We start from the raw sequence: 19,892 nt of genomic DNA on the forward strand, positions 1-19,892 counted from the left end.
TGCCTATTTTAATATGAACACAAACTATTTTTCCGTAAAAAGTTTCATGTAGTACTTAATTTTCCCTATTAATGCAGTAATTATTGTTATACGCTGTTGTAACTAAGCTTTCTAAGGTACCTGCATGCCAAATTTCAAGCGTCTAACTTAAGCGGTTTAGATTTTTCATACAAAAGGATTTTCCCGCTAATTCCCGTTCCCGTGGGAATTTCGGGAATTCCTCTTTGTAACTAAGCTTTTAGTTTTTTAAGGTGCCTACATGTCAAATTTCAAGCGTCTAATTTAAGCGGTTTAGATTTTTCATACAAAAGAATTTTCCCGGTAATTCCCGTTCCCGTGGGAATTTCGGGAATTCCTTGTTGTAACTAAGCTTTTAGTTTTTTAAGGTGCCTACATGTCAAATTTCAAGCGTCTAATTTAAGCGGTTTAGATTTTTCATACAAAAGAATTTTCCCGCGTTACAGAAAAACGTTACAAGGGGTGAGGGGGAGTCTAAAATCTTCAAAAATTGCGTAACGTGATACTTGAATGCTCCCTTAGCAGATTTTATTGTAAAGGAGAAAAATCAAATATTTAAAAAAATCTCCACCCTTAGGAAAAACTATATCTAACGCGTTGATGTCTTTTTAAGAACACCCTCAACCTGTTGCCACCCCTGCTCTTAAGTAACTAGATGTGCCTACGTACGCGTGAAAATAATTTGAATAATTTTCCCGTTTTTGCAACATTTTTCACTGATGCTCTGTTCCTATTGGTCGTAGCGTGATGCCTTCCTCGGTGAATAAGCTATTCATCACAATTGGGTATTTGACACCATTCGCCAATAATTCTAAACCACAACTTTTTTAAAAAGACACTTCTTTCTGGTCTTAAAAACTTAATTAATTTTTAATTATCTGTAAATTACGATTTTTGGTTGCATTATAATTGAAAAAAGTAGTTTCATTGAGTTGATAAAATTGTGACGTCACATGCTAGTATTGCCGTACAAAATCTATGGGAGAGTGTCGTTTTGACAGTTTTAAAAAGTACGTCAATTGATTGGTGGTGTCAAATACCCTATTTATTCAAATCGGACCAGTAGTCCCTGAGATTAAACGATCAACCAACAAAAAAGCTCATCAACTTTATAATATTACTAGCAGCCGCCCGCGAATTCGTACGCGTGCACCCCGTTTTACCCCCTTTCCCGGTATTCCCGGAAATCATTCGAATTTTTCTCGCCGTAAAACCATCCTCGGACTTCAACGAACATTTAAAAAAAAGAATTGGTAAAATCGGTTCGCTTACCAACACATTTTGCGATTCATTTTTATATTATAGACTAGCGGCCGCCCGCGACTTCGTACGCGTGGATCCCGTTTTACCCCCTTCATCTATCTTACGCGGCTTAGATTTTTTCATACAAATGTTTTTTCCCGCTAACTCCCGTTCCCGTTGGAATTTCGCAATATCCTGTTGTAACTAAGCTTTAAGTTTACTAAGGTACCTGCATGCCAAATTTCAAGCGTCTAACTTAAGCGGTTTAGATTTTTCATACAAAAGGATTTTCCCGGTAATTCCTGTTCCTGTGGGAATTTTGCAATATCCTGTTATAACTAAGCTTTAAGTTTACTAAGGTACCTGATTGCCAAATTTCAAGCGTCTAACTTAAGCGGTTTAGATTTTTCATACAAAAAGATTTTCCCGCTAATGCCCGTTCCCGTGGGAATTCCTAAGTATCCTATAACCTGCCCAGGAGTATGAAGAATAATTGTACCAAGTTTCGTTAAAATCCGTCGAGTAGTTTTTGTTTCTATAAGGAACATACAGACAGACAGACAAAAATTTTACTGATTGCATTTTTGGCATCAGTATCGATCACTAATCACCCCCTGATAGTTATTTTGAAAATATATTTCATGTACAGAATTGACCTCTCTACAGATTTATTATAAGTATAGATTATACATTTAAACTGCAACGGAATGATGAAACCGCAGAGAGAAGGTTCGCCTACACAAGACGCTCCAAAACCTTATGCTACTCGTATGTTACATAAACATAAACTCACATTATCTCATGTAAAATTACGAGGAATATTTAATTACTAATTTACTTTGTTTCGCCCTAGTGTTTTGGCAGCGAAGGAGTTAATTTTCGGTTTTGTTTCGTTGTGGATATTAGCAAGTCTGCCATGAAAATATAATGTGTATGCAAATAATAACAATTTAACAGCGATACCTACTTATCAAACTAAGCCTTCAAACGCAAGTTACTACGAGTATTAGTAAAAAAATAAACATACTGTCGAATTGAGAACATCCTCATTTTTTGAAGTCGCTTGAAAATAGGAAGAAACAGAATACGAGTAATCGCTAAGAAAATACTTTAAACTGTTTTAAACTAATTACATAGTAGAATAAATATGATTGCATACGATAGTTTTAGAACCCAGATAACGAAGAGTTTTAAATCGTATTGAATTGCTGAGAAGAACCCAGGTGTTTTAAATGTATGGTTTTCATACCTCCCTACAATCCTGCACCACAGTATTACACATTTCATCCCGATCGTGTGGCATGTGGTTTTCAAGAATTCAAACTGGATCACTTTTACCACAGCCTGGAATAATTACTGCAATCGATTTTGTGAAACTTATAAGCTATTTTGACTAAAAAGTCCTTTTAGTCCTTAAATACAATGTAGAGATAAGTAAAATAATGCAAAATACATTGCTAATATGCGACTACAACAAAACAAAAAATCTTTATAAGTTTTAAAGCGCCGAGTAGGTAATTTTTCTGAGATTTTATTTCAAGCTCATAAAAGGCGACGGCTACATAGAGTTAGTTAATGTGTAAACCTTTTACAATTACTATTAAGTACAGTAGGCGTTTCAATGACGAACCCAGAACCTTAATTATGTCATATTTACCAAACCACACTTATCTATAAGCTTTGTTGAAAGGAGGCTTGATGAAACCCGTTCCTTGTAATGACGTCAACTCTTCCCACGTGGCAAATAAACCTTTACCTCGCCTGCATACAACCATTCTCACAAAACTACACACCAAAATCTACTTAAATCCGTAACAGATAAAGTTTGAAATTCATTAGTCAATATTGTCCAATTTTGGAGACCAGGCACGCGCCATTGCGACATCGTCACTCGATTCAAATTAACACTCCAATGTGACTTTGAACTGTTGCGCTTGCTATTTAGAAGTTATTTTCCAACGGTGATGGTGGTAGAAAACTAGATGCGAAGATTCAACAGCAGCCTACATGGTGTTAAGCAACTGCACTCATAACCGGCCGGGTAGGGATGCCTCAAAATTATATGGGCGTCTTGGATTTGCGCGTGTTTCGTTTTCGGTTGGATTGTATGACATTGCAATAGCAGGGTCTGTAGGTGTATTTATTGGATAATGTACCGCTTTAGAAGCGGGGGCGAATAGTTTTTGATAATGCAAAGTCAAAGGCTGCCAAAGGCTATAAAGACGTCCGGTGTTGCGAAACGACCTTTTAATGATACAGTAATCGGTTATACAATGGAACACAAATGGGTCTATTCATATGTGTGCGATATGGCTAGAATAATACTTAAGAATTTTATACAGTATAACTGATTGTATAATAACAAATGAGGAACAATAAATACATGCAAAAGTGTAACGGTTAACGTTAAATGGTTTGTATCATAAATTGACTTTTCTCTTCTGCGTGCCTTAACCGAGACTTGATCTCTGGACTCGACTCTTTGACCGCGAGACCACGGAAGCATTCATGTCATGGGATATCTTACGCTTAGAATTATGCAAGTTAGTGAGCAGTAGTGCAGCCCCCGTAATGAACACCAAAGTTTTTAAGCTAATTTATACTTTAAAAACACATACTCAAAGAAAAGATTTATATGTGCACCAGTTTATTGGCAAATTGGCAATCATTAATTCGGATTAATGGAAGCAAACCCTAACTAGAGCATAAACTGTTTAAAAAGCTTGTTAACAAAAATATCAATACAATCGACCTCATTCTACCAAGACCATCAACATTGGTAAACATACTCCAAAGACGTTATTCATACGTCGCATTATCGGCTCGTTGACACGCGGTTATTTTCGTGTATTTAACCAAAGCCGCCATTGTGGGTTTCGTAAGACGGCACGCGACTCGGCCCACGCCATACTTTCTTTAGAAAATTTATAATCCGACCCCCCTCTGACCCGCCCGATCAGGGATTATGGTGGGATGTGGTCCAAGTTACCTGTAAGGCTTTCATTTAGTTTATTACTGGTTTTAGGATTGGTATTGACCAAGTCAATACAGAAACTTTTCATTTTATTTATTGCCAGGATCTATAGGGCCAAGATAATAAGTATAGTATAGGTTAAATAGTTATACATGTACATACTTCTGGCTTTAAATTACTTGATTGGTAGGAAAATGATTGGTACTAGTCACAGATCAGCAATGAAAACCGGTTTTGTAATTTGAACTTCCAAAATATGGTCAATATCACGTTTTGTATGGAAATAGGTGAGCGCGACGTCAAATGTCTCGCGCCCATAGTAACTTGTATGGGACTCTGCGTGTCGTTTTAACATGACCAATGACGTCATGAGATCTCGTCTATATCTTGGGTATCTTTTGAAAATTTGTTGATTGATTTGATAATGCTCAGGCTACTGAAATGTGAGAAATAAAAAAACGTTGTATATTCCCTATTTGTCCAATGACAGTTTAACTTTCCCCCGGGACAAACTTGACCTTCATTGGTTGGGTTTTTGTGGCGGTCAAGCTGTAGGTCCTGGCTACACAGGAGTTGCAGTGGTGCGAACGAGAGGTGGGAAAAGTCCCGTTATATTCACTATTTGGCCTTTTTTATAAATAACTAGCTGACCCGGCGAACTTTGTTCCGCCTTAATGGCAATAAATAAGCAGACTTTTTTTTAAATTCGAACGGGATAAAAAGTATCCTATGTCCTTCTCCTGGCTCTAAACTACCTCTCTGACAATTTTCAGCTAAATCGGTTCAGCCGTTCTTGAGTTATAAGCGAAGTAACTAACACGACTTTCTTTTATATACAGTGTGAGTCACGTTAAAGTGTACATATGAAAAAAGATGAAACTAGACCTGTTTTTATCGACAAAAAAGAGGTCAAAAATTTTTTGAGTTTTTTTTTAATTTTTTATAGAATTTTTTTTCTTCCAATTACTTATTGTAAAGAAAACGTAATAACTTTTGAACTAAGCGGTATATCCTGATAAAATAAAAACAGTAATAATGCTAAATAACAGGCGATACTAAAAAAATACATAAAATACACAAAAAAGGCCAACAAATAATAAAAAATGATACTTTTTGAAAAAAAACTGCTTAAAAATTCGTGTTTTTTTGGTTATTTGATAAATTTCTCCAAAAAATGCCCCTATAACCGGTGGTTTTTATTACTTTTTATTATTCTCTATCGTATTATCTTAGTAAAACCAAAAAATTGCATGCCTCTATCCCTATCACAACATTTGCTATGATCGTTTGAACAAAGGCCTGCCACAACATTATTCTCCGCTACAGGTAGAGACAATTTTAATTTTAACTAAAATGCTTATTTTACTTCGAAATCTTTTGTTTTTATTTGAAATCTAACTTGTCTTTATCAAAATTACAAATCTAGAGCCATTTTCAGTTTTGTTGTTAACGAAGCGTTGAATGGCGCGCCCGGAGAGGCTTAGTTCAAACGATCATTGCAAACGTTGTGATAGGGATAGAGACATGCGATTTTTGGTTTTACGAAGGTAATACGATAGAGAATAATACAAAGTAATAAAAACCACCGGTTATAGGGGCATTTTTTGGAGAAATTTATCAAATAACCAAAAAAACACGAATTTTTAAGCAGATTTTTTTCAAAAAGTATCATTTTTTATTATTTGTTGGCATTTTTTGTGTATTTTATGTATTTTTTTAGTATTGCCTGTTATTTAGCATTATTACTGTTTTTATTTTATCAGGATATACCGCTTAGTTTAAAAGTTATTACGTTTTCTTTTCAATAAGTAATTAGAAGATAAAAAATTCTATAAAAAATTTAAAAAAAAATCTCAAAAATTTTTTGACCTATTTTTTGTCGATAAAAATAGATCTAGTTTCATCTATTTTCATATGTACACTTTAACGTGACTCACACTGTATATACAGGGTGGAAACGTTAAGTGATCTCACTCGATTATTTATAATCTATACAAGATATTGAAAAACTGGTTACTGATCCTAAAAGTACTTCATGAGCTCTTTCAAATGGTACCAATAATAGGTTACAGAATAAACTGGATCTATCTGAAAATTCAATGTTTCCCGCTTCCATACTAAATGTATGCCAGACACACAATATTAGAAGTGTATTTTTTTTAATTTAAAAATAAACTCTTAAAATAAACTCGTAAATTGTATTCTTCTTTAAAATTATTCATGTAAAACATTAGTTTTAGGCTTTACTTGCTGTAATATTGTCAAGAGATGAGTGTCATGACTGTGGTAGTACTAAATGTATGGAAGAAGGAAACATTGATTTTTTTGATAGATCCCGTTTATTCTGTAACCTATTTTTAATGCCATTTGATAGAGCTCATAAAGCACTTTCAGGATCAGTAATCAGTTTTACGATATCATATGTAGTTTTTAAAATAATGTGACTTTACCAAATGTATGGAAGCTGGAAACATTGAAGTTTCGGATAGATCCAATTTATTCTGTAACCTATTATTAATACCGTTTGATAGAGCTCATGAAGCACTTTCAGGATCAATAACTAGTTTATTGATATCTTGTATAGTTTAGAAATAATCGAGTGAGATCACTTATCGTTTCCACCCTGTATATAGATTCGCTCCGCTCCGTTACCGTTGAAGGCTCGCTCCCTCGCCCGCCTTGCGCTCTCCGCCCACGCGGGTCGCGGTGCGCCGGAGTCGCTCCAGCAGTACATCGCCGCTGACAACTGAATACTACCGGATTTTGGGATAACTGCTAAGCGAGGACGAACCCAACAAAATATGAGCCTTGATTGCGAACATTCTCTTTATGTTGTATTAGAGGCCGGTCGATCTATTCTCATAAATAAAAATACTCATCTTGTACATTATATTGCCTTATTTTAGATACAATTCATCACTTAGCACAAAAGCGCGCGGAGTCGTCTCCGCGCGTCCCTCTATTCTGACGTTTGATTCTCGTGTGACATTGACGTATTGTCAATGTCACTATGACAGCATCTCATTGGCTATAACGATACCGCTATTTTAACGTTTTAGATTTTTCATAATTAACAGTTGAAATGATGACACTTTTTGTTGTAATCGAATAAATTATGCCATTTTTGTGAAAACCAAATGGTGTTTTCAGCTTATACCAAAATTGGCACGTATACATAGCATTTACACAGTAAAGAGCTTGCTCTGAAAGCTTCTTACTCAGTACGTTAGGGTAAAAGAAATTAAAACATAAAGCGACGCACAGTGCGTCTTCTCTTTTAAAACATGCATCTACCAATAGCCCCAATAGGTACTACGTATCGGGAAAATACTTCGGTACCTATTTGCCAACCAATACTACACAAGAACCAGTGAACTTGTATGTACCTAGTGCCTTATATTGTTTGTATCCTGTTTCTTGATTTACAGACATGGCCTATATTACATTGTAGTTACCTAATCTTCATAAGAAACCGATATTAGGGGCACATGAGGAAGGTGACCCACTAAAATCATGTTACGCACAAAAAATTGGAGAGCATAACGATATTCCATATTTTGTTCAAATAATAAAGTTGTAATTCGAATTTGCATGTCAATATTTGTGTTTCCTGAAATCGACACGATTCCAGCGCACTACAAAGGCGCCTCTGTTCTTTTATATCCTTGAGTCTGACGACCTTCGCTTGGTGTACCTAAAGCCTAAGCAATAAGCATGTTATGAGGTACAAGGTCGCTCCACAAACATTCGAACCAATATTTGATGTTCCGATCTACATATTTTGACCAACATGGGAATTGGACAACATTTAGCCTTTATCAATATTAAAAATACAGCATAATTCTTATACCATGGTTTATTCCAGTACGAGGTTAAGTTATTATTATAAATATGACGCAAATATGTAGGTCTTAGTAGTACCTACATGTTTGAGCCATTTGGGGCCGAGACGCTAGGTCCGTGGGGACCAAGTGCTCATCGTCTGTACAGGGAATTAGCCAAGCGGCTGATTGACTGTACAGGTGATAGAAGAGCTGGCGCATTTCTTGGCCAACGAATCAGTTTGGCCATTCAGCGTGGAAATGCAGCCAGCATTCTGGGCACCATGTCGCGTTGTTTGGACAGCGATTATTTCACCTATATTCCTGGATTATTTTTCAAAATCTGTGTTGAAACGAGTGTCCTTCTAGTGCAAAATGCACTCTTAAAAGCAATTATCACAACCTGTTATTAGCAAGTACGAGGTAAATAAATAAGAACCGGCATTATCTGCGGATCGTTACGCAATTTTAACTCTTATTTTACTCGGGAAAGAAACTTACGTAACTCGACAGGTTATCAATTTGTTAAAAACGACTCACTTACACCGCTCTTGTGAATTATGTAGGTTGTTGGCTTTGTATTTTATTGAAACTCGCATTTTAAGTAATGCCGCTGAATAATAAACGGTAATTATTTTGATTGCTTTGTGCAATCGAGGCTTATCCAAATCATTTAAGTTCTATCACCACGTAATTCATTTTAGCAACTTTTCAATAGATTGGACGAAACGCGACGTGTCTTTCGATTCTCTAGCGAATAGCATCAAAATGTCAAAACTGCCAACACATGACTTACGTGGTAGTTAATAGAACTTAACCGACGAAATGCGAATCTATCGCAACATCTCACATGCATCGACATAGGATAACGATACTCTGGAAAAATACATATTTCTGACTCTGTTTGAAATGATAAGCAAGCAAGATAGGTAAATATTGTTGTACCTATTCTGAAGCTAAAGTAACATAATCATAAAAACACAAGTGAACTCATAACTGGCCAGTGCTGAATTTTAAATATTGACGTTCTTAAAAGTTGAACGTTACCTCAGCGTTTATCGCGCTTAGCTAAGTCGATTTTATTTTTTAATGTCTCATGTAGGCTGCGCCCACACCGGTGTGGCGTAGAAAAAAACGTGGGCCACTTGTAAATACCGCAACAATGTTAATATCTTCCGTTTTAACCGCCTTATGTCCATGACTTAAGGCACAGTCATGGTAGACACACAGGTGTAAGAATAAGGTTGTAATAGTTTTCAATATGGCTGCCTACGCAACCCCTTACTTTTTATTTCGTAACTAACGCGAAGGATAGCTGCTTTCGCCGGTTCTTTGAAAAATAGCCTTGTTACGTGACTGACAACAACTGAGGATAATAAGATACGCTGACAAATCAATATTTTGAGGATTTTAACTCCAAATTACAATAATCGTACATTCAAATGAACTTATTGCATAAAATTCACACTACATGCGCTAAGATTTTAACGTTATTAGGTACTATAAGAAGATATGCTGGATCATTAGATTAATCTAATAATATGTAGGATTTAGTAAATAAACAGGACTACAATAGCCTTAGTATTACTGTATCTAGGAGCTACGTAAATAGGAAAAATGACAGTTGAAGGTACGAGAAAAGGAACATCAAACAACTCTTCTTATTACATAAATATGCTAAAAGCATTCAACAGTATTACAAAAGGTAAGGCACTTACTTTACTCATAAATTGAAGGCTTAAGACTCCATCTGGTCGTCCAAAATCGGCCCTATGTGAAAATTTTACGCAACGCGGCGCCAGAGTCACTTAAACGGCTTTGGTCAAAATGACCCGGCTTTTGTCGACTCAATGTGGCACGAGACAGCCACAAGGGCCCATGAACAAGCTTACAGCAATTCTTTTCAATTTTCCTTGAGATTTTAACTGGCTTACCAAGAAACAGGCACTTTCTTTAAAATACTGAAACTGCATTAGCAAACTTTTAATTTTCGCGTTCATGTCCTTTAAAATCTTACTTTGTATTTTATCTTCTATCAGTCATATATTCAATCATTCCCAACCACTTTGTGATTTGCTACAGATTCGTGATCCCTGTTTATTGTCAGAAACGCTTTGCCGCTGTCGGCAATGACGTCATATGTGTTTTCCCGAACCTCAGCGGTCACCGAAACACTAAAGTACAGCAGATGAGTGTCCAGTAGAGGCTCAGTTTGTATTTCAATAAAGGGAAATTGCTTAAATTCTTTTTTTACTTCTTTAAGGGATTTTCAACCAAACAACAACACTGGATGAAATGGTTGAAGGATTACTAAAAACGTACCCAACTTTACCTAATGTTCCATGTTTGGCGAGCCTACTCCTACCTATCGGCTAAAGTGTGAAACACGATGTAGCCCCCCTCCCCCTTCCACGTGACCGGGACGAATCACGGGAATTTTAACGAGCGCCCGCGCAGGTTTTGAAACGCGTGCGCGTTGTATGCGGGAACCGGCCGATATGTTTCTATCGATGTTGGTCAAGCATGGACAAAGGTCTGTTGTTTTATACACCGTCCTAACTTTTTAATAACCCTTAACAGGCAACAGCTCAAAACTGTCATTTACATACCAACATAGAACTTAATGATTATTGTATACTCATACTTATGTATTCAAACATGGGCACATTTTTCCTTTCTGGTAGAAATCTGGATGTCATAAATTTTTGGAGGAACCTATTTTAATAACTCACACGAGTAGGTATTTTATCTGTCGTATTAACACTTACGGTGGAAAATCTCGAGCGATTTTAAAATAATCTCCGTAGTATGCTTCATGCACCAAAAGCGTTCACTTATTCGTATCTTTTTAATTATCAAAATGCATACTTCATTTGTGGCGGCGAAACTCGTGTAAAACTACCTCCATTAATCTTGTAGATTCAAATTAACAAATTTCTGCGTGTCACATACATAAATTCTTAATTTGGGCTTCTGATTCCATTTAAAGATATTAAAAACACTGTTTTTTCTGTTTCAGGTAAGGGAATAAATCTTTTGGGTCGTGTAGCGACATCAACTTCGGTAAGCGTTAACTGGTGATTTGTATCGAATACAAGGTTGGGAGTTAGCTCAGTTGATGATATACCTTTACATGATGATATCAGCTCAGCATACACTTGTCCCGAGGGTAGTATGTCTTTTTTTTTATCCACAACGAGGAAGCTCTTGGCCTGTATGTCACCTGATGGTAAGTGACGATCAGGCCGAAGGTGGAAGCGAGCTTCACCCGGAATCCTCAACCACGGAGGAACTGGTTATCTTACCTCTAACTGCCGGAACACAACACTGCATTAACATTATTGTTATGGAGACAGACTTAGGTAAGATGGTGGTAGTTAGCCAGACGGACTTAGAACAAGCCCTACCACCAACCAAACCGAACAGAAAAATCTGCCCCCACTGGGAATTTAAACCCGGGACCTCTGCGTCTGAAGCAGGTGGTCTTACCACTAGACCATAGAGGCGTTTAAATTGTCTATGTCTGATCACTGCTGAAAAGCGTGCCACGCTGTACAAACCAGAACTAATTTATCGCTGAAATAAGATCTCATTACTACATGTTTATTTAGTCGCGCATTTATACTCGTACATATTTACAACTCGGTCTGATTGTAATTATTCAAGCGCATGCTTGCATGCATCGGTTTTGTTAAATAATGTTAGTAATTTCTGCTATCCAAATATCTTATTTCAGAGTTTTAATAATTCGCATTTTAGCACAAATTAAATTGTAATTTATGTTTTTTAATTTAATTACGCGCAATTAAAGATTACTAAAGAGCCGTTGCTATATTTAAGCTGTCATGTCTAAACATTTAACACTATTTATTTTGCAATCGGCAAAATTGTGGGCTGGAAATATTGGAGGTACTAATGAACACCTACTGATGATTGATATGTTGTAAATATGCCCATATTGGAACTGCGTTGCTTCTACGTAGGCTGCGTTGCGAAAGGCAGCCTACTAACTGTGCGATGGCAAAGTAAATGCGCTGGCCTTTGTTAATATCATTTGATGGTAGGTAATGAAAACTTCACTTTAATTCAGGAATCAATCTGCTTGGTTTTCACTTTGATTTATTTTAGTAACGTTAGTTATTGACTTCCACATTGCACTATTTAAAACATGTTAAACATAAAGTAGTTTAAATTCACAAATCAAAAAGTACTTTTCCATTTACTTTGTCCTTTGCACCATCATAATGTTCCAAAACAAAAAAGCCTTTACTCACCACTTATCACACACCGAGTCGACCATCAGTAAAAAATATCAGGTTTTGATATCATCTTGATGTTTTTGTTTATAACGCTTCGTGATACACATCAGGAGGTAAATAAAAATAGTTGAAGTCAACACTACACGAATGTTTGTTGGATTGAAGATACTTTCCAGTTTAAATAAAAAGTATATACTCGTAGTACATTATTGTGCAAGTTAAATCTACTTACATACATATGTAGATAAAGCATGTATTGAAAACTACATAATTTAAAAATAAATTCTACTATCACTTCCTGAACGAAAACATTGATGAATATCAGGCGAGTTTTGTTAAAACTTTTGTCAAACTTATTGGCATTCTGGCATATTTCTTCAGATTTAAAAGGTTCCTATCAAAATTTGCAAAATAATGAGCAACAAGTTTACTCGTTAAGTTGCAGTGAACGACATTGAAAACCCACTGCAAAGTGAAGTTCACATTATTTTAACGATTTTATTATTTCCTTATACTGGCCCAAACATTACACGACTGAAATCACTTTTATGGACTTGCTAAGAAACCATAGGGTAGGAGATACGACTTATTTACACTCAGCGTTTATTCGCGAACATTATAGAGTTCCAATAAAATGAAACTTTAGTGCTACCACACATGGTCACACAGTTTAGTCCTACAAGGCTTTATGGGGAATACGTAGGCTTATTAAGAACAATTTAATATTTATTATAGCAGTTCAAGAGAATTGTGCATATCAATTTGTTTATTTGTACATTATGGAGGCTATAAATTATTGAGTATTTGTAATTTCATCACCACATGCGGATTCAGATTTTCATAATTTGGTGTTTAAAGACTGGTAACAGAGTGTCAGCTTTACTCTACCAAATGTATCACCTTTAATAAATGTTTTCTAATATTTACCGATACGTCGTATCAAATTGCCTTGAAAACTATATTTCAAAATATGAACTCATTTTACGCTGACTGTTCAATCTTCAAACCTTTTAGCAGAATGAGTTTGTTTTTGATTCAGAAAACCTTTTTAACTGTATAATTTCCTTCAAGATCTTATTTAAATGCATGATAATGTTATAACGACGTGTCTTTTTGTTTGTTGAATTTCTAAAAGCTTTAAGTGACGATTCGTATCTGAAGGTAAGGCTCTAATGTTTTGTTCTCGACGTGATCAACAAACAAGCGCGTCCGAGCTTTTAGATAAACTTAAAAGCCTCCTTCGATAGGGTGACCATAAACATATCCTTTGCCTTATAAATTGACATTGGAAGGTTGTATTGAGTTAGTGAACTCTTTGGTTTATTAAAAAAGGACATTCTGATTTACTCTAAAGTTTTTTAGGGTTATGATAAGTGTTTCAAGTATAAGATGTATCTCTTCAATATTAGTTGGCCCAAATTATGCCATTTTATTGTTGATTGTAGATATTGTTTCTTTATTGCAAGAAATATTGTTAGTAGGAAAGTAACATTACTAGAATTCTTTTAAATATTGACGTAGAAAAAGCATGTAGTTACTTACTTAATAAGTTTTAGTGTATGTTACACAAAGTGTACAGATAAAGTACCTTAATAATGACAGGCCATATAATTTGTTTTTATCCGTAACTTTTTCTCCCTATTAGTCCAATATCCATGGTAACCCTATCCTACAGGACAGTAAAAAATGTTGAGAACATTCAGTTGATTTACAACATTCATTCGCTCTCAGATTTCATGGTTGGTCCATACACGCTATGCGTCGTTCAACTGCCTTTAAACACGCCAAATTGAACCTTAAGACATTGACATACCAAAGGGATTTGATTTTAAAAAAAGTATCTTGATACTTGACAATTTATGTCAGAATCGGATGAGTATTTTGGATGCGAGAATGCAATGCATTTATTATAAAAAAAAATAATTTGTTCAACCATTAGTAAAATAAATGCAAATGGAATCATTGGCATCATTTTAGCAATTTGCTTAAATCCTTCCAACTACGTATTAAATGACAAAAAAGGACGTGTCATAAACAAGATTGGTTTGATAACAATTTTGTCCTCTTAGTTTCCGATATATCAAATAACATGTTTCTTATGAATAAAAAAAGATTAATACTGATTCAATAATTTAATACAACTGGAGGATGACCGTCATATGGTTACCTTTAATGTTTAGTACCTGCCAGTATTTTTCAAACGAATTATGCTTTTGTTTTTCCCTTGGTGTTAAGGTGATAATAAAAAAAATACTTGTCCCCGTGTGTATATAGAGATGTTTACAACACTTTTCGCACATATTTTGTCCTCTGCTATAGAACCAGATCCGAGCCTGCCTTAAACTGAATCTTTTTTAAGGTTTCAAAAGCATAAATCTGCTGTAATTATGGCTATTTCCTCCCTTAAAAATCTTAGCATCAATTCAAAACTTCCAGATAATGATCCTATTTTGTTTAAAAAAATTGTCTTATCCTAGCCAAAATGTATTCAGACTTGGATAGGTTGAATAGGTTTTATTAATGACCTGTTTGTATCTTAACTGATACTTCGTATTATGCACATTCATGATTGTTTTTCTTGAACTTGCAACGACCAAAATTATGCGCTTGAGTTTGCAGTGCGCTAATTCGATGTCACCTCTGGACAGGGAAAATTAAGAAGCAAAATTAGCACAGTATATCACTGAGATTTATATTGCTGTATACGCAATAAATTATTAAGAGCGGCGTCATTAGATACCCGTTGTTTTGATCATTTTTGTTGATTCTCCACCATTTTTCGGCCGACAGTCGCCACGTACGGGATCGTTTACAACCTGTTTACAAAATGGACTCGTCTTTTTTTAGTGTTAAAGGCGTTATCTTTTTAGGAGTGCTCTCTGACAATTTTAAGTGCCTTGCGGAGTGGATGGTTTTTTGGTCCTCCGGAGATACCGGCCGCCGTTAAATGACCATGTAAAATTATTAATAATTACCACACGTTGCGGCCACGGCTATGTTTTTGGGAACTAAACTCGTTAAGCATATGAAATTATATTCACCTCGGTGGTATGCGCAGATTTTTTGATGTTTCTGATATTCTGCTGAGCTTTTGTGCTGCTTTGTATTATATTTTATTAAAAGTTAATTACAGAGAATGACGCTCATCAAAATTTGTGACCGTAAGTTTTGATGGCCAATAATAAATCAAATGAGAACTCTTGTTAGTGCAACTTTAAAAGGTGATCGTACAAAAATATAATGAAGCTTTTTCTGCAACCAAAAAACCTCCTATTTAGTTCTAAAAACTAGCAAAATTCGAGACTGTGGCTTACTTAATTGCCGTTAACAGTAGAGTCGCGAATCGTATGTGTTAATGCATTTACATTTTAATCGGCAATAAAATTGCTTGCTTTGAAAATCACGCGGCGCCGCTTACATGATTAGCATTTAGCATAATTTCTCGACTTTGGGACTTTCAGGTAAACGGTTGAATTATTCATTATGCTCAAAGCAGTTTTGTGCGCAGTGAACGAAACTACATAGAAGCAGACTTCCGCTAACTGAACTGAAAATAACGACTACCTCTGTGTCGTAAGACGTAGGTAGGTATTGTTTCAATATCATTTCATGATTCAGTTTGATTCTAATCCAAAGAGTTACTTAAGTAATAAACTCTTTTATATTGCGAACAGCTAGGGACTGGAATTCTCTGCCTGCTGCTGTATTTCCTGAACACTATAATCTGGGCCTTTTCAAGGCGAGAGTGAAAAGGCACTTACAGGGCAGATTTATGTATCATCCTAGACTGCATCTCACTTAACACCAGGTGCGATTGCGTTCAAATACCTGCCTTGTCTTCTATCTTTCAATAAAATATTTGATTCTCGTAAGTATATTTTGTTATCAGGATTACTTTAATCTTCAAAATTAAATGTTTCGATTACCTAGAATACGTGGATTCATTCCGCCGTGCCCTTTGCCTTCTGACCGGCATTGTTAATCACGATTTGCATACTTCCAACGTTCTCGAAACCTGCTAAACTGTTTGACTGGCCAATGACACAAACAAACATGGAAGAAAAATAAAATCTAATTATATTTTATTCTTCAAAGTTAGATACAACTAATGCTTTTTGTCAATAAACAAAACTGAAACATTCTTCTGCCTTTAAATATGCTTTTATATGCATTTCGATTTAGATTTATTGATGCATTCAGTACCCATACTATTAGATGCGACACTCTCATACTGACTAAACATTTATCACGTTAGGTACTTGTAGTGTAGAACGAACCTATTTTGGTGTTCTCTTCGTGCCATTCTACGTTGCCAAGGAGCATCAACCAAGTAAGTGACCCTGGAAATCATTATCATATTCTTACTATACAGTTCCTACAGTTCCTAGATATAGTACAAGGTACCAAAAACGTATATTTGCCGGGAGCGTCTTCAAAAATAACCATGTTGCTCCTCAATTTTCCAGTGGTCAAGTCGTTTAACTTTTAAGATATCCAAAAAAGTTTTACAGTTACCAATTTTAGCCTTCTCATTTCGCATTAAAGATTCCAAATGATAGCCCTAACTGCGTTCAACGTCGAAATATTTGGTATAACCATTATCCACTTCGCGATATTTTGTCAATTTTTGTAACATAACTATTTTTGCTAAACGTATTTAAATGGCTCTGCCATGGAACTCATGCGCACCGAATAAACAATTAGTAACACACGCTCAAAGTATAATATTTCGCTTTTGCGCCGCATTCCTGGGGCCTGTTTTAACAGTTTTCATAGATACGCCAATATGACTCCGTGTTGTGCATGCGATCTGGCTTTTACATTCCTATCTTTGGTATTATGCGTATCATTTGCAAATGTTATCGAGCGAAAAAACTAGCCACGATTAAAAATGCAATTAATAAAATATTTTGTATTATTCTTATTGATGATACAATACAGGGTGGCCAAAACAGTGAGGTCTAAAAGAAAAATTTAGATTTCTTACATCAAGGTGTACCTAAATCACCCCCATGTATATTATACGATTGTGCTTAGTTTAGGAGATAGAGTTAATTTTGTAATATTTTAAAATTTTATGACCTAGTAGGCTTTAAACATTTTTATCTTTTTTTTGGGTTGACTTTTTTCAGATTTCTTTTTTTCGACAGATTTGTTATGAATTGCAGATGTTTGAAAAAAATAATCACCTTCCTATATTTTACTTATTTCGAAACGGTTGAGCCAATTACAATTTATTAATAAGAATTAATTCTTTATAACATTTATAAAGTAATACGGTTACTGAAGTGCTCGTGTACGGGGCGAGCCAGTATTCAATCTTAGTAAAGTCAAATCATCCTACCTTTGTGTGTAATAGTGTCTATTGAGTACACACGAAGCGACGGAGTTTGGAAATAAAGGTAGCGTTCGACTAGCCAGCATCACAGAACGAAAAAACTGTCTAGTCGGTCAGAACATCAAAGCATACAGAACATACCGAAATGTCAGTCCACTTCATACGGTTGAGCGCTCATTTTGGAGCGAAACATGACACACGTTAGTGTTACATTGGAAGTATTGGAACTTGAGATGTGATACAATATTTCTGTTAAGTTGGACTTCGTACCCATAATGAATCATCTATCAAGCCAATAGTTTCGATGTCGTCTATGAAAAATAAAAAAAATTGCCACGAATCTTCGTGTATTACTATCGTGTATCTACTATGTAGAATATTCAATGCGCGTTACCCAATTTTAGTGAAATAAAGTGATACCTTTAATAACAAAGTGTGCTTGCAAACTTATGCTTGCGTAGTATTCGCTCCCTCGCTCTAGTGCACAGTGGCCCTAACTCTACCATCCTACATAACCGCGATAATTACTTTTCGGCTCTCAGGCGGTCACGAGTCAAACATTCCACCGCAACTGTCGACTCATCTCAAGGCTTATCTCAGAGATACAGGTGTTTTTATGTACAATTTTTATACAAATCGGTTCGCAAGGCGCACTTAACGATCTTTTAGCATTACAGTTCCGTTAACAGCCAGGGAATACTTTAGATAACACACGGTGCAACAAAAAGTTAGACAAGAATTACGTGATACGCTACTCGGTAATTGCTTTTGATTATTGCTAAAAGATTCGGAAATAGAAGCGTCACGATGCAATCTTGCCTTGTTCTAGAACAGTTTTAACTGGGAATATAAATTTTGAAGCACTCAATGGCTTTGTTCAACAATCGTCTTATTTAAGCTAGTTTCGACTTTGCTGGTCAGAATACTGAATTAACATTTGAATTATGAAACAATATAAGCACATAATTGATTATTTATTATTGGTTAATGTAGAGAAATAAACCTGTTTAAATAAGACCTACATCGACCGCAACGCGAACAGCGTTCACGAGTCCCTTTTTTTTATCCAAATCTCGAATTGGAGTCAAACGCCAGAGATCTTCTAATGGTATTCTTTCCACGTCCCCATACTTGTCTTCAAACGGCAGTCCCACATCACACCTCTGACTTGCTAGTAGCGGTATAGTCGTGAGAGCAGCCAACACACCAAATCTCCCATACATCTTCAGCTCCATCCACAAGTCTTCCCATGAAAATATTTCACTCGCATTCAGACCCATGTCTTCTAAATAATGCACTAGAAAATTATAGTAGATCTTGACTGCTTCAAAGAAGTATTTTTCATTCAGGCACAGGTTACCACAAAGACAAAGGTAAAAACTCAAGTCCGTAGCAAGCGAAGCACATCTGAATAGTTGAAAGTCAATCGCCACGGCCCTCTTCTTGGAACACATAAAGTTTGGTAGCCAAGCGTCCCCGTGGTTCATCACTGGATGGTCCTTCGGAGTTGCTAATAATTCTCTCACTTGTCTATAAAAATCATTTTCCACAAGATTCATAAATTTCTTAAAGTAAATACTTGATTCGTCTTCAAATTCTCTTATAACATTTTTGTCGATATCAATTGCGTTTTGCAGATATTTAGCATACCAAGCTTGATTACTATCTGTGTAATAAATTTCAGGTATTTTACTTGCTAATTCAAAGAACACCCTAGGTCTTTTTGTTCTAAGAGCAATTGAAACAGCATGCATATGAGCTAAAGCCTGCAATGTTAAATCTCTTTCTGTTTTTGTCGGCGTTGCTACTGACTCACATGCAGTTTCAGATAAATCTTCCAGGAGAATGTAATCGTCTTCATCACCTATGTGATAGGCATAGCAGATGGGAATATTGTTCTGTATACTTTCCTTGGCTCCAGATGATTTTTGCACTTCTTTGAACTGTGGTAGTATTTGTGAGAAGAACATGGCTTCTCTCTCGAAGAAAATTGAACAGCGTAAACTCCGCCTTAAAAGACGGTCGCTAACTAATCCCTTTGCCACAAACGATGTTTGGTGGTGAGATCCTGTGACGTGGATCCTGTATACAGCACTAATGAGCCCTTCGCCTGCTGGCGCAGCTTTTGTTACAACAATAGATTTGGGTGAGTCTTTACTATTGGTTTTAATTTTAAAACATCTATCAATCACTTCTTCTGTAAGCCGTTTGGAAACGTTCGCAACTGTTAAGTTCACCAT

At 35.9% G+C, this 19,892-nt stretch overlaps 1 protein-coding gene across 1 annotated transcript; it reads right to left on the reverse strand.

The window, feature by feature from the left end:
* Positions 1–17,519: 17,519 nt before the first annotated feature.
* Positions 17,520–19,892, reverse strand: LOC114362524 (uncharacterized). The gene has a single exon (XM_028317959.1). The coding sequence runs from the start codon at positions 19,890–19,892 to the stop codon at positions 18,660–18,662; it is 1,233 nt and encodes a 410-aa protein (XP_028173760.1). The 3' UTR covers positions 17,520–18,659.

This window comes from Ostrinia furnacalis, unplaced genomic scaffold (genome assembly GCF_004193835.3).
Source record: "Ostrinia furnacalis isolate ACB-3 unplaced genomic scaffold, ASM419383v2 OfSCF6554, whole genome shotgun sequence".
NCBI lineage: Eukaryota > Metazoa > Arthropoda > Insecta > Lepidoptera > Crambidae > Ostrinia > Ostrinia furnacalis.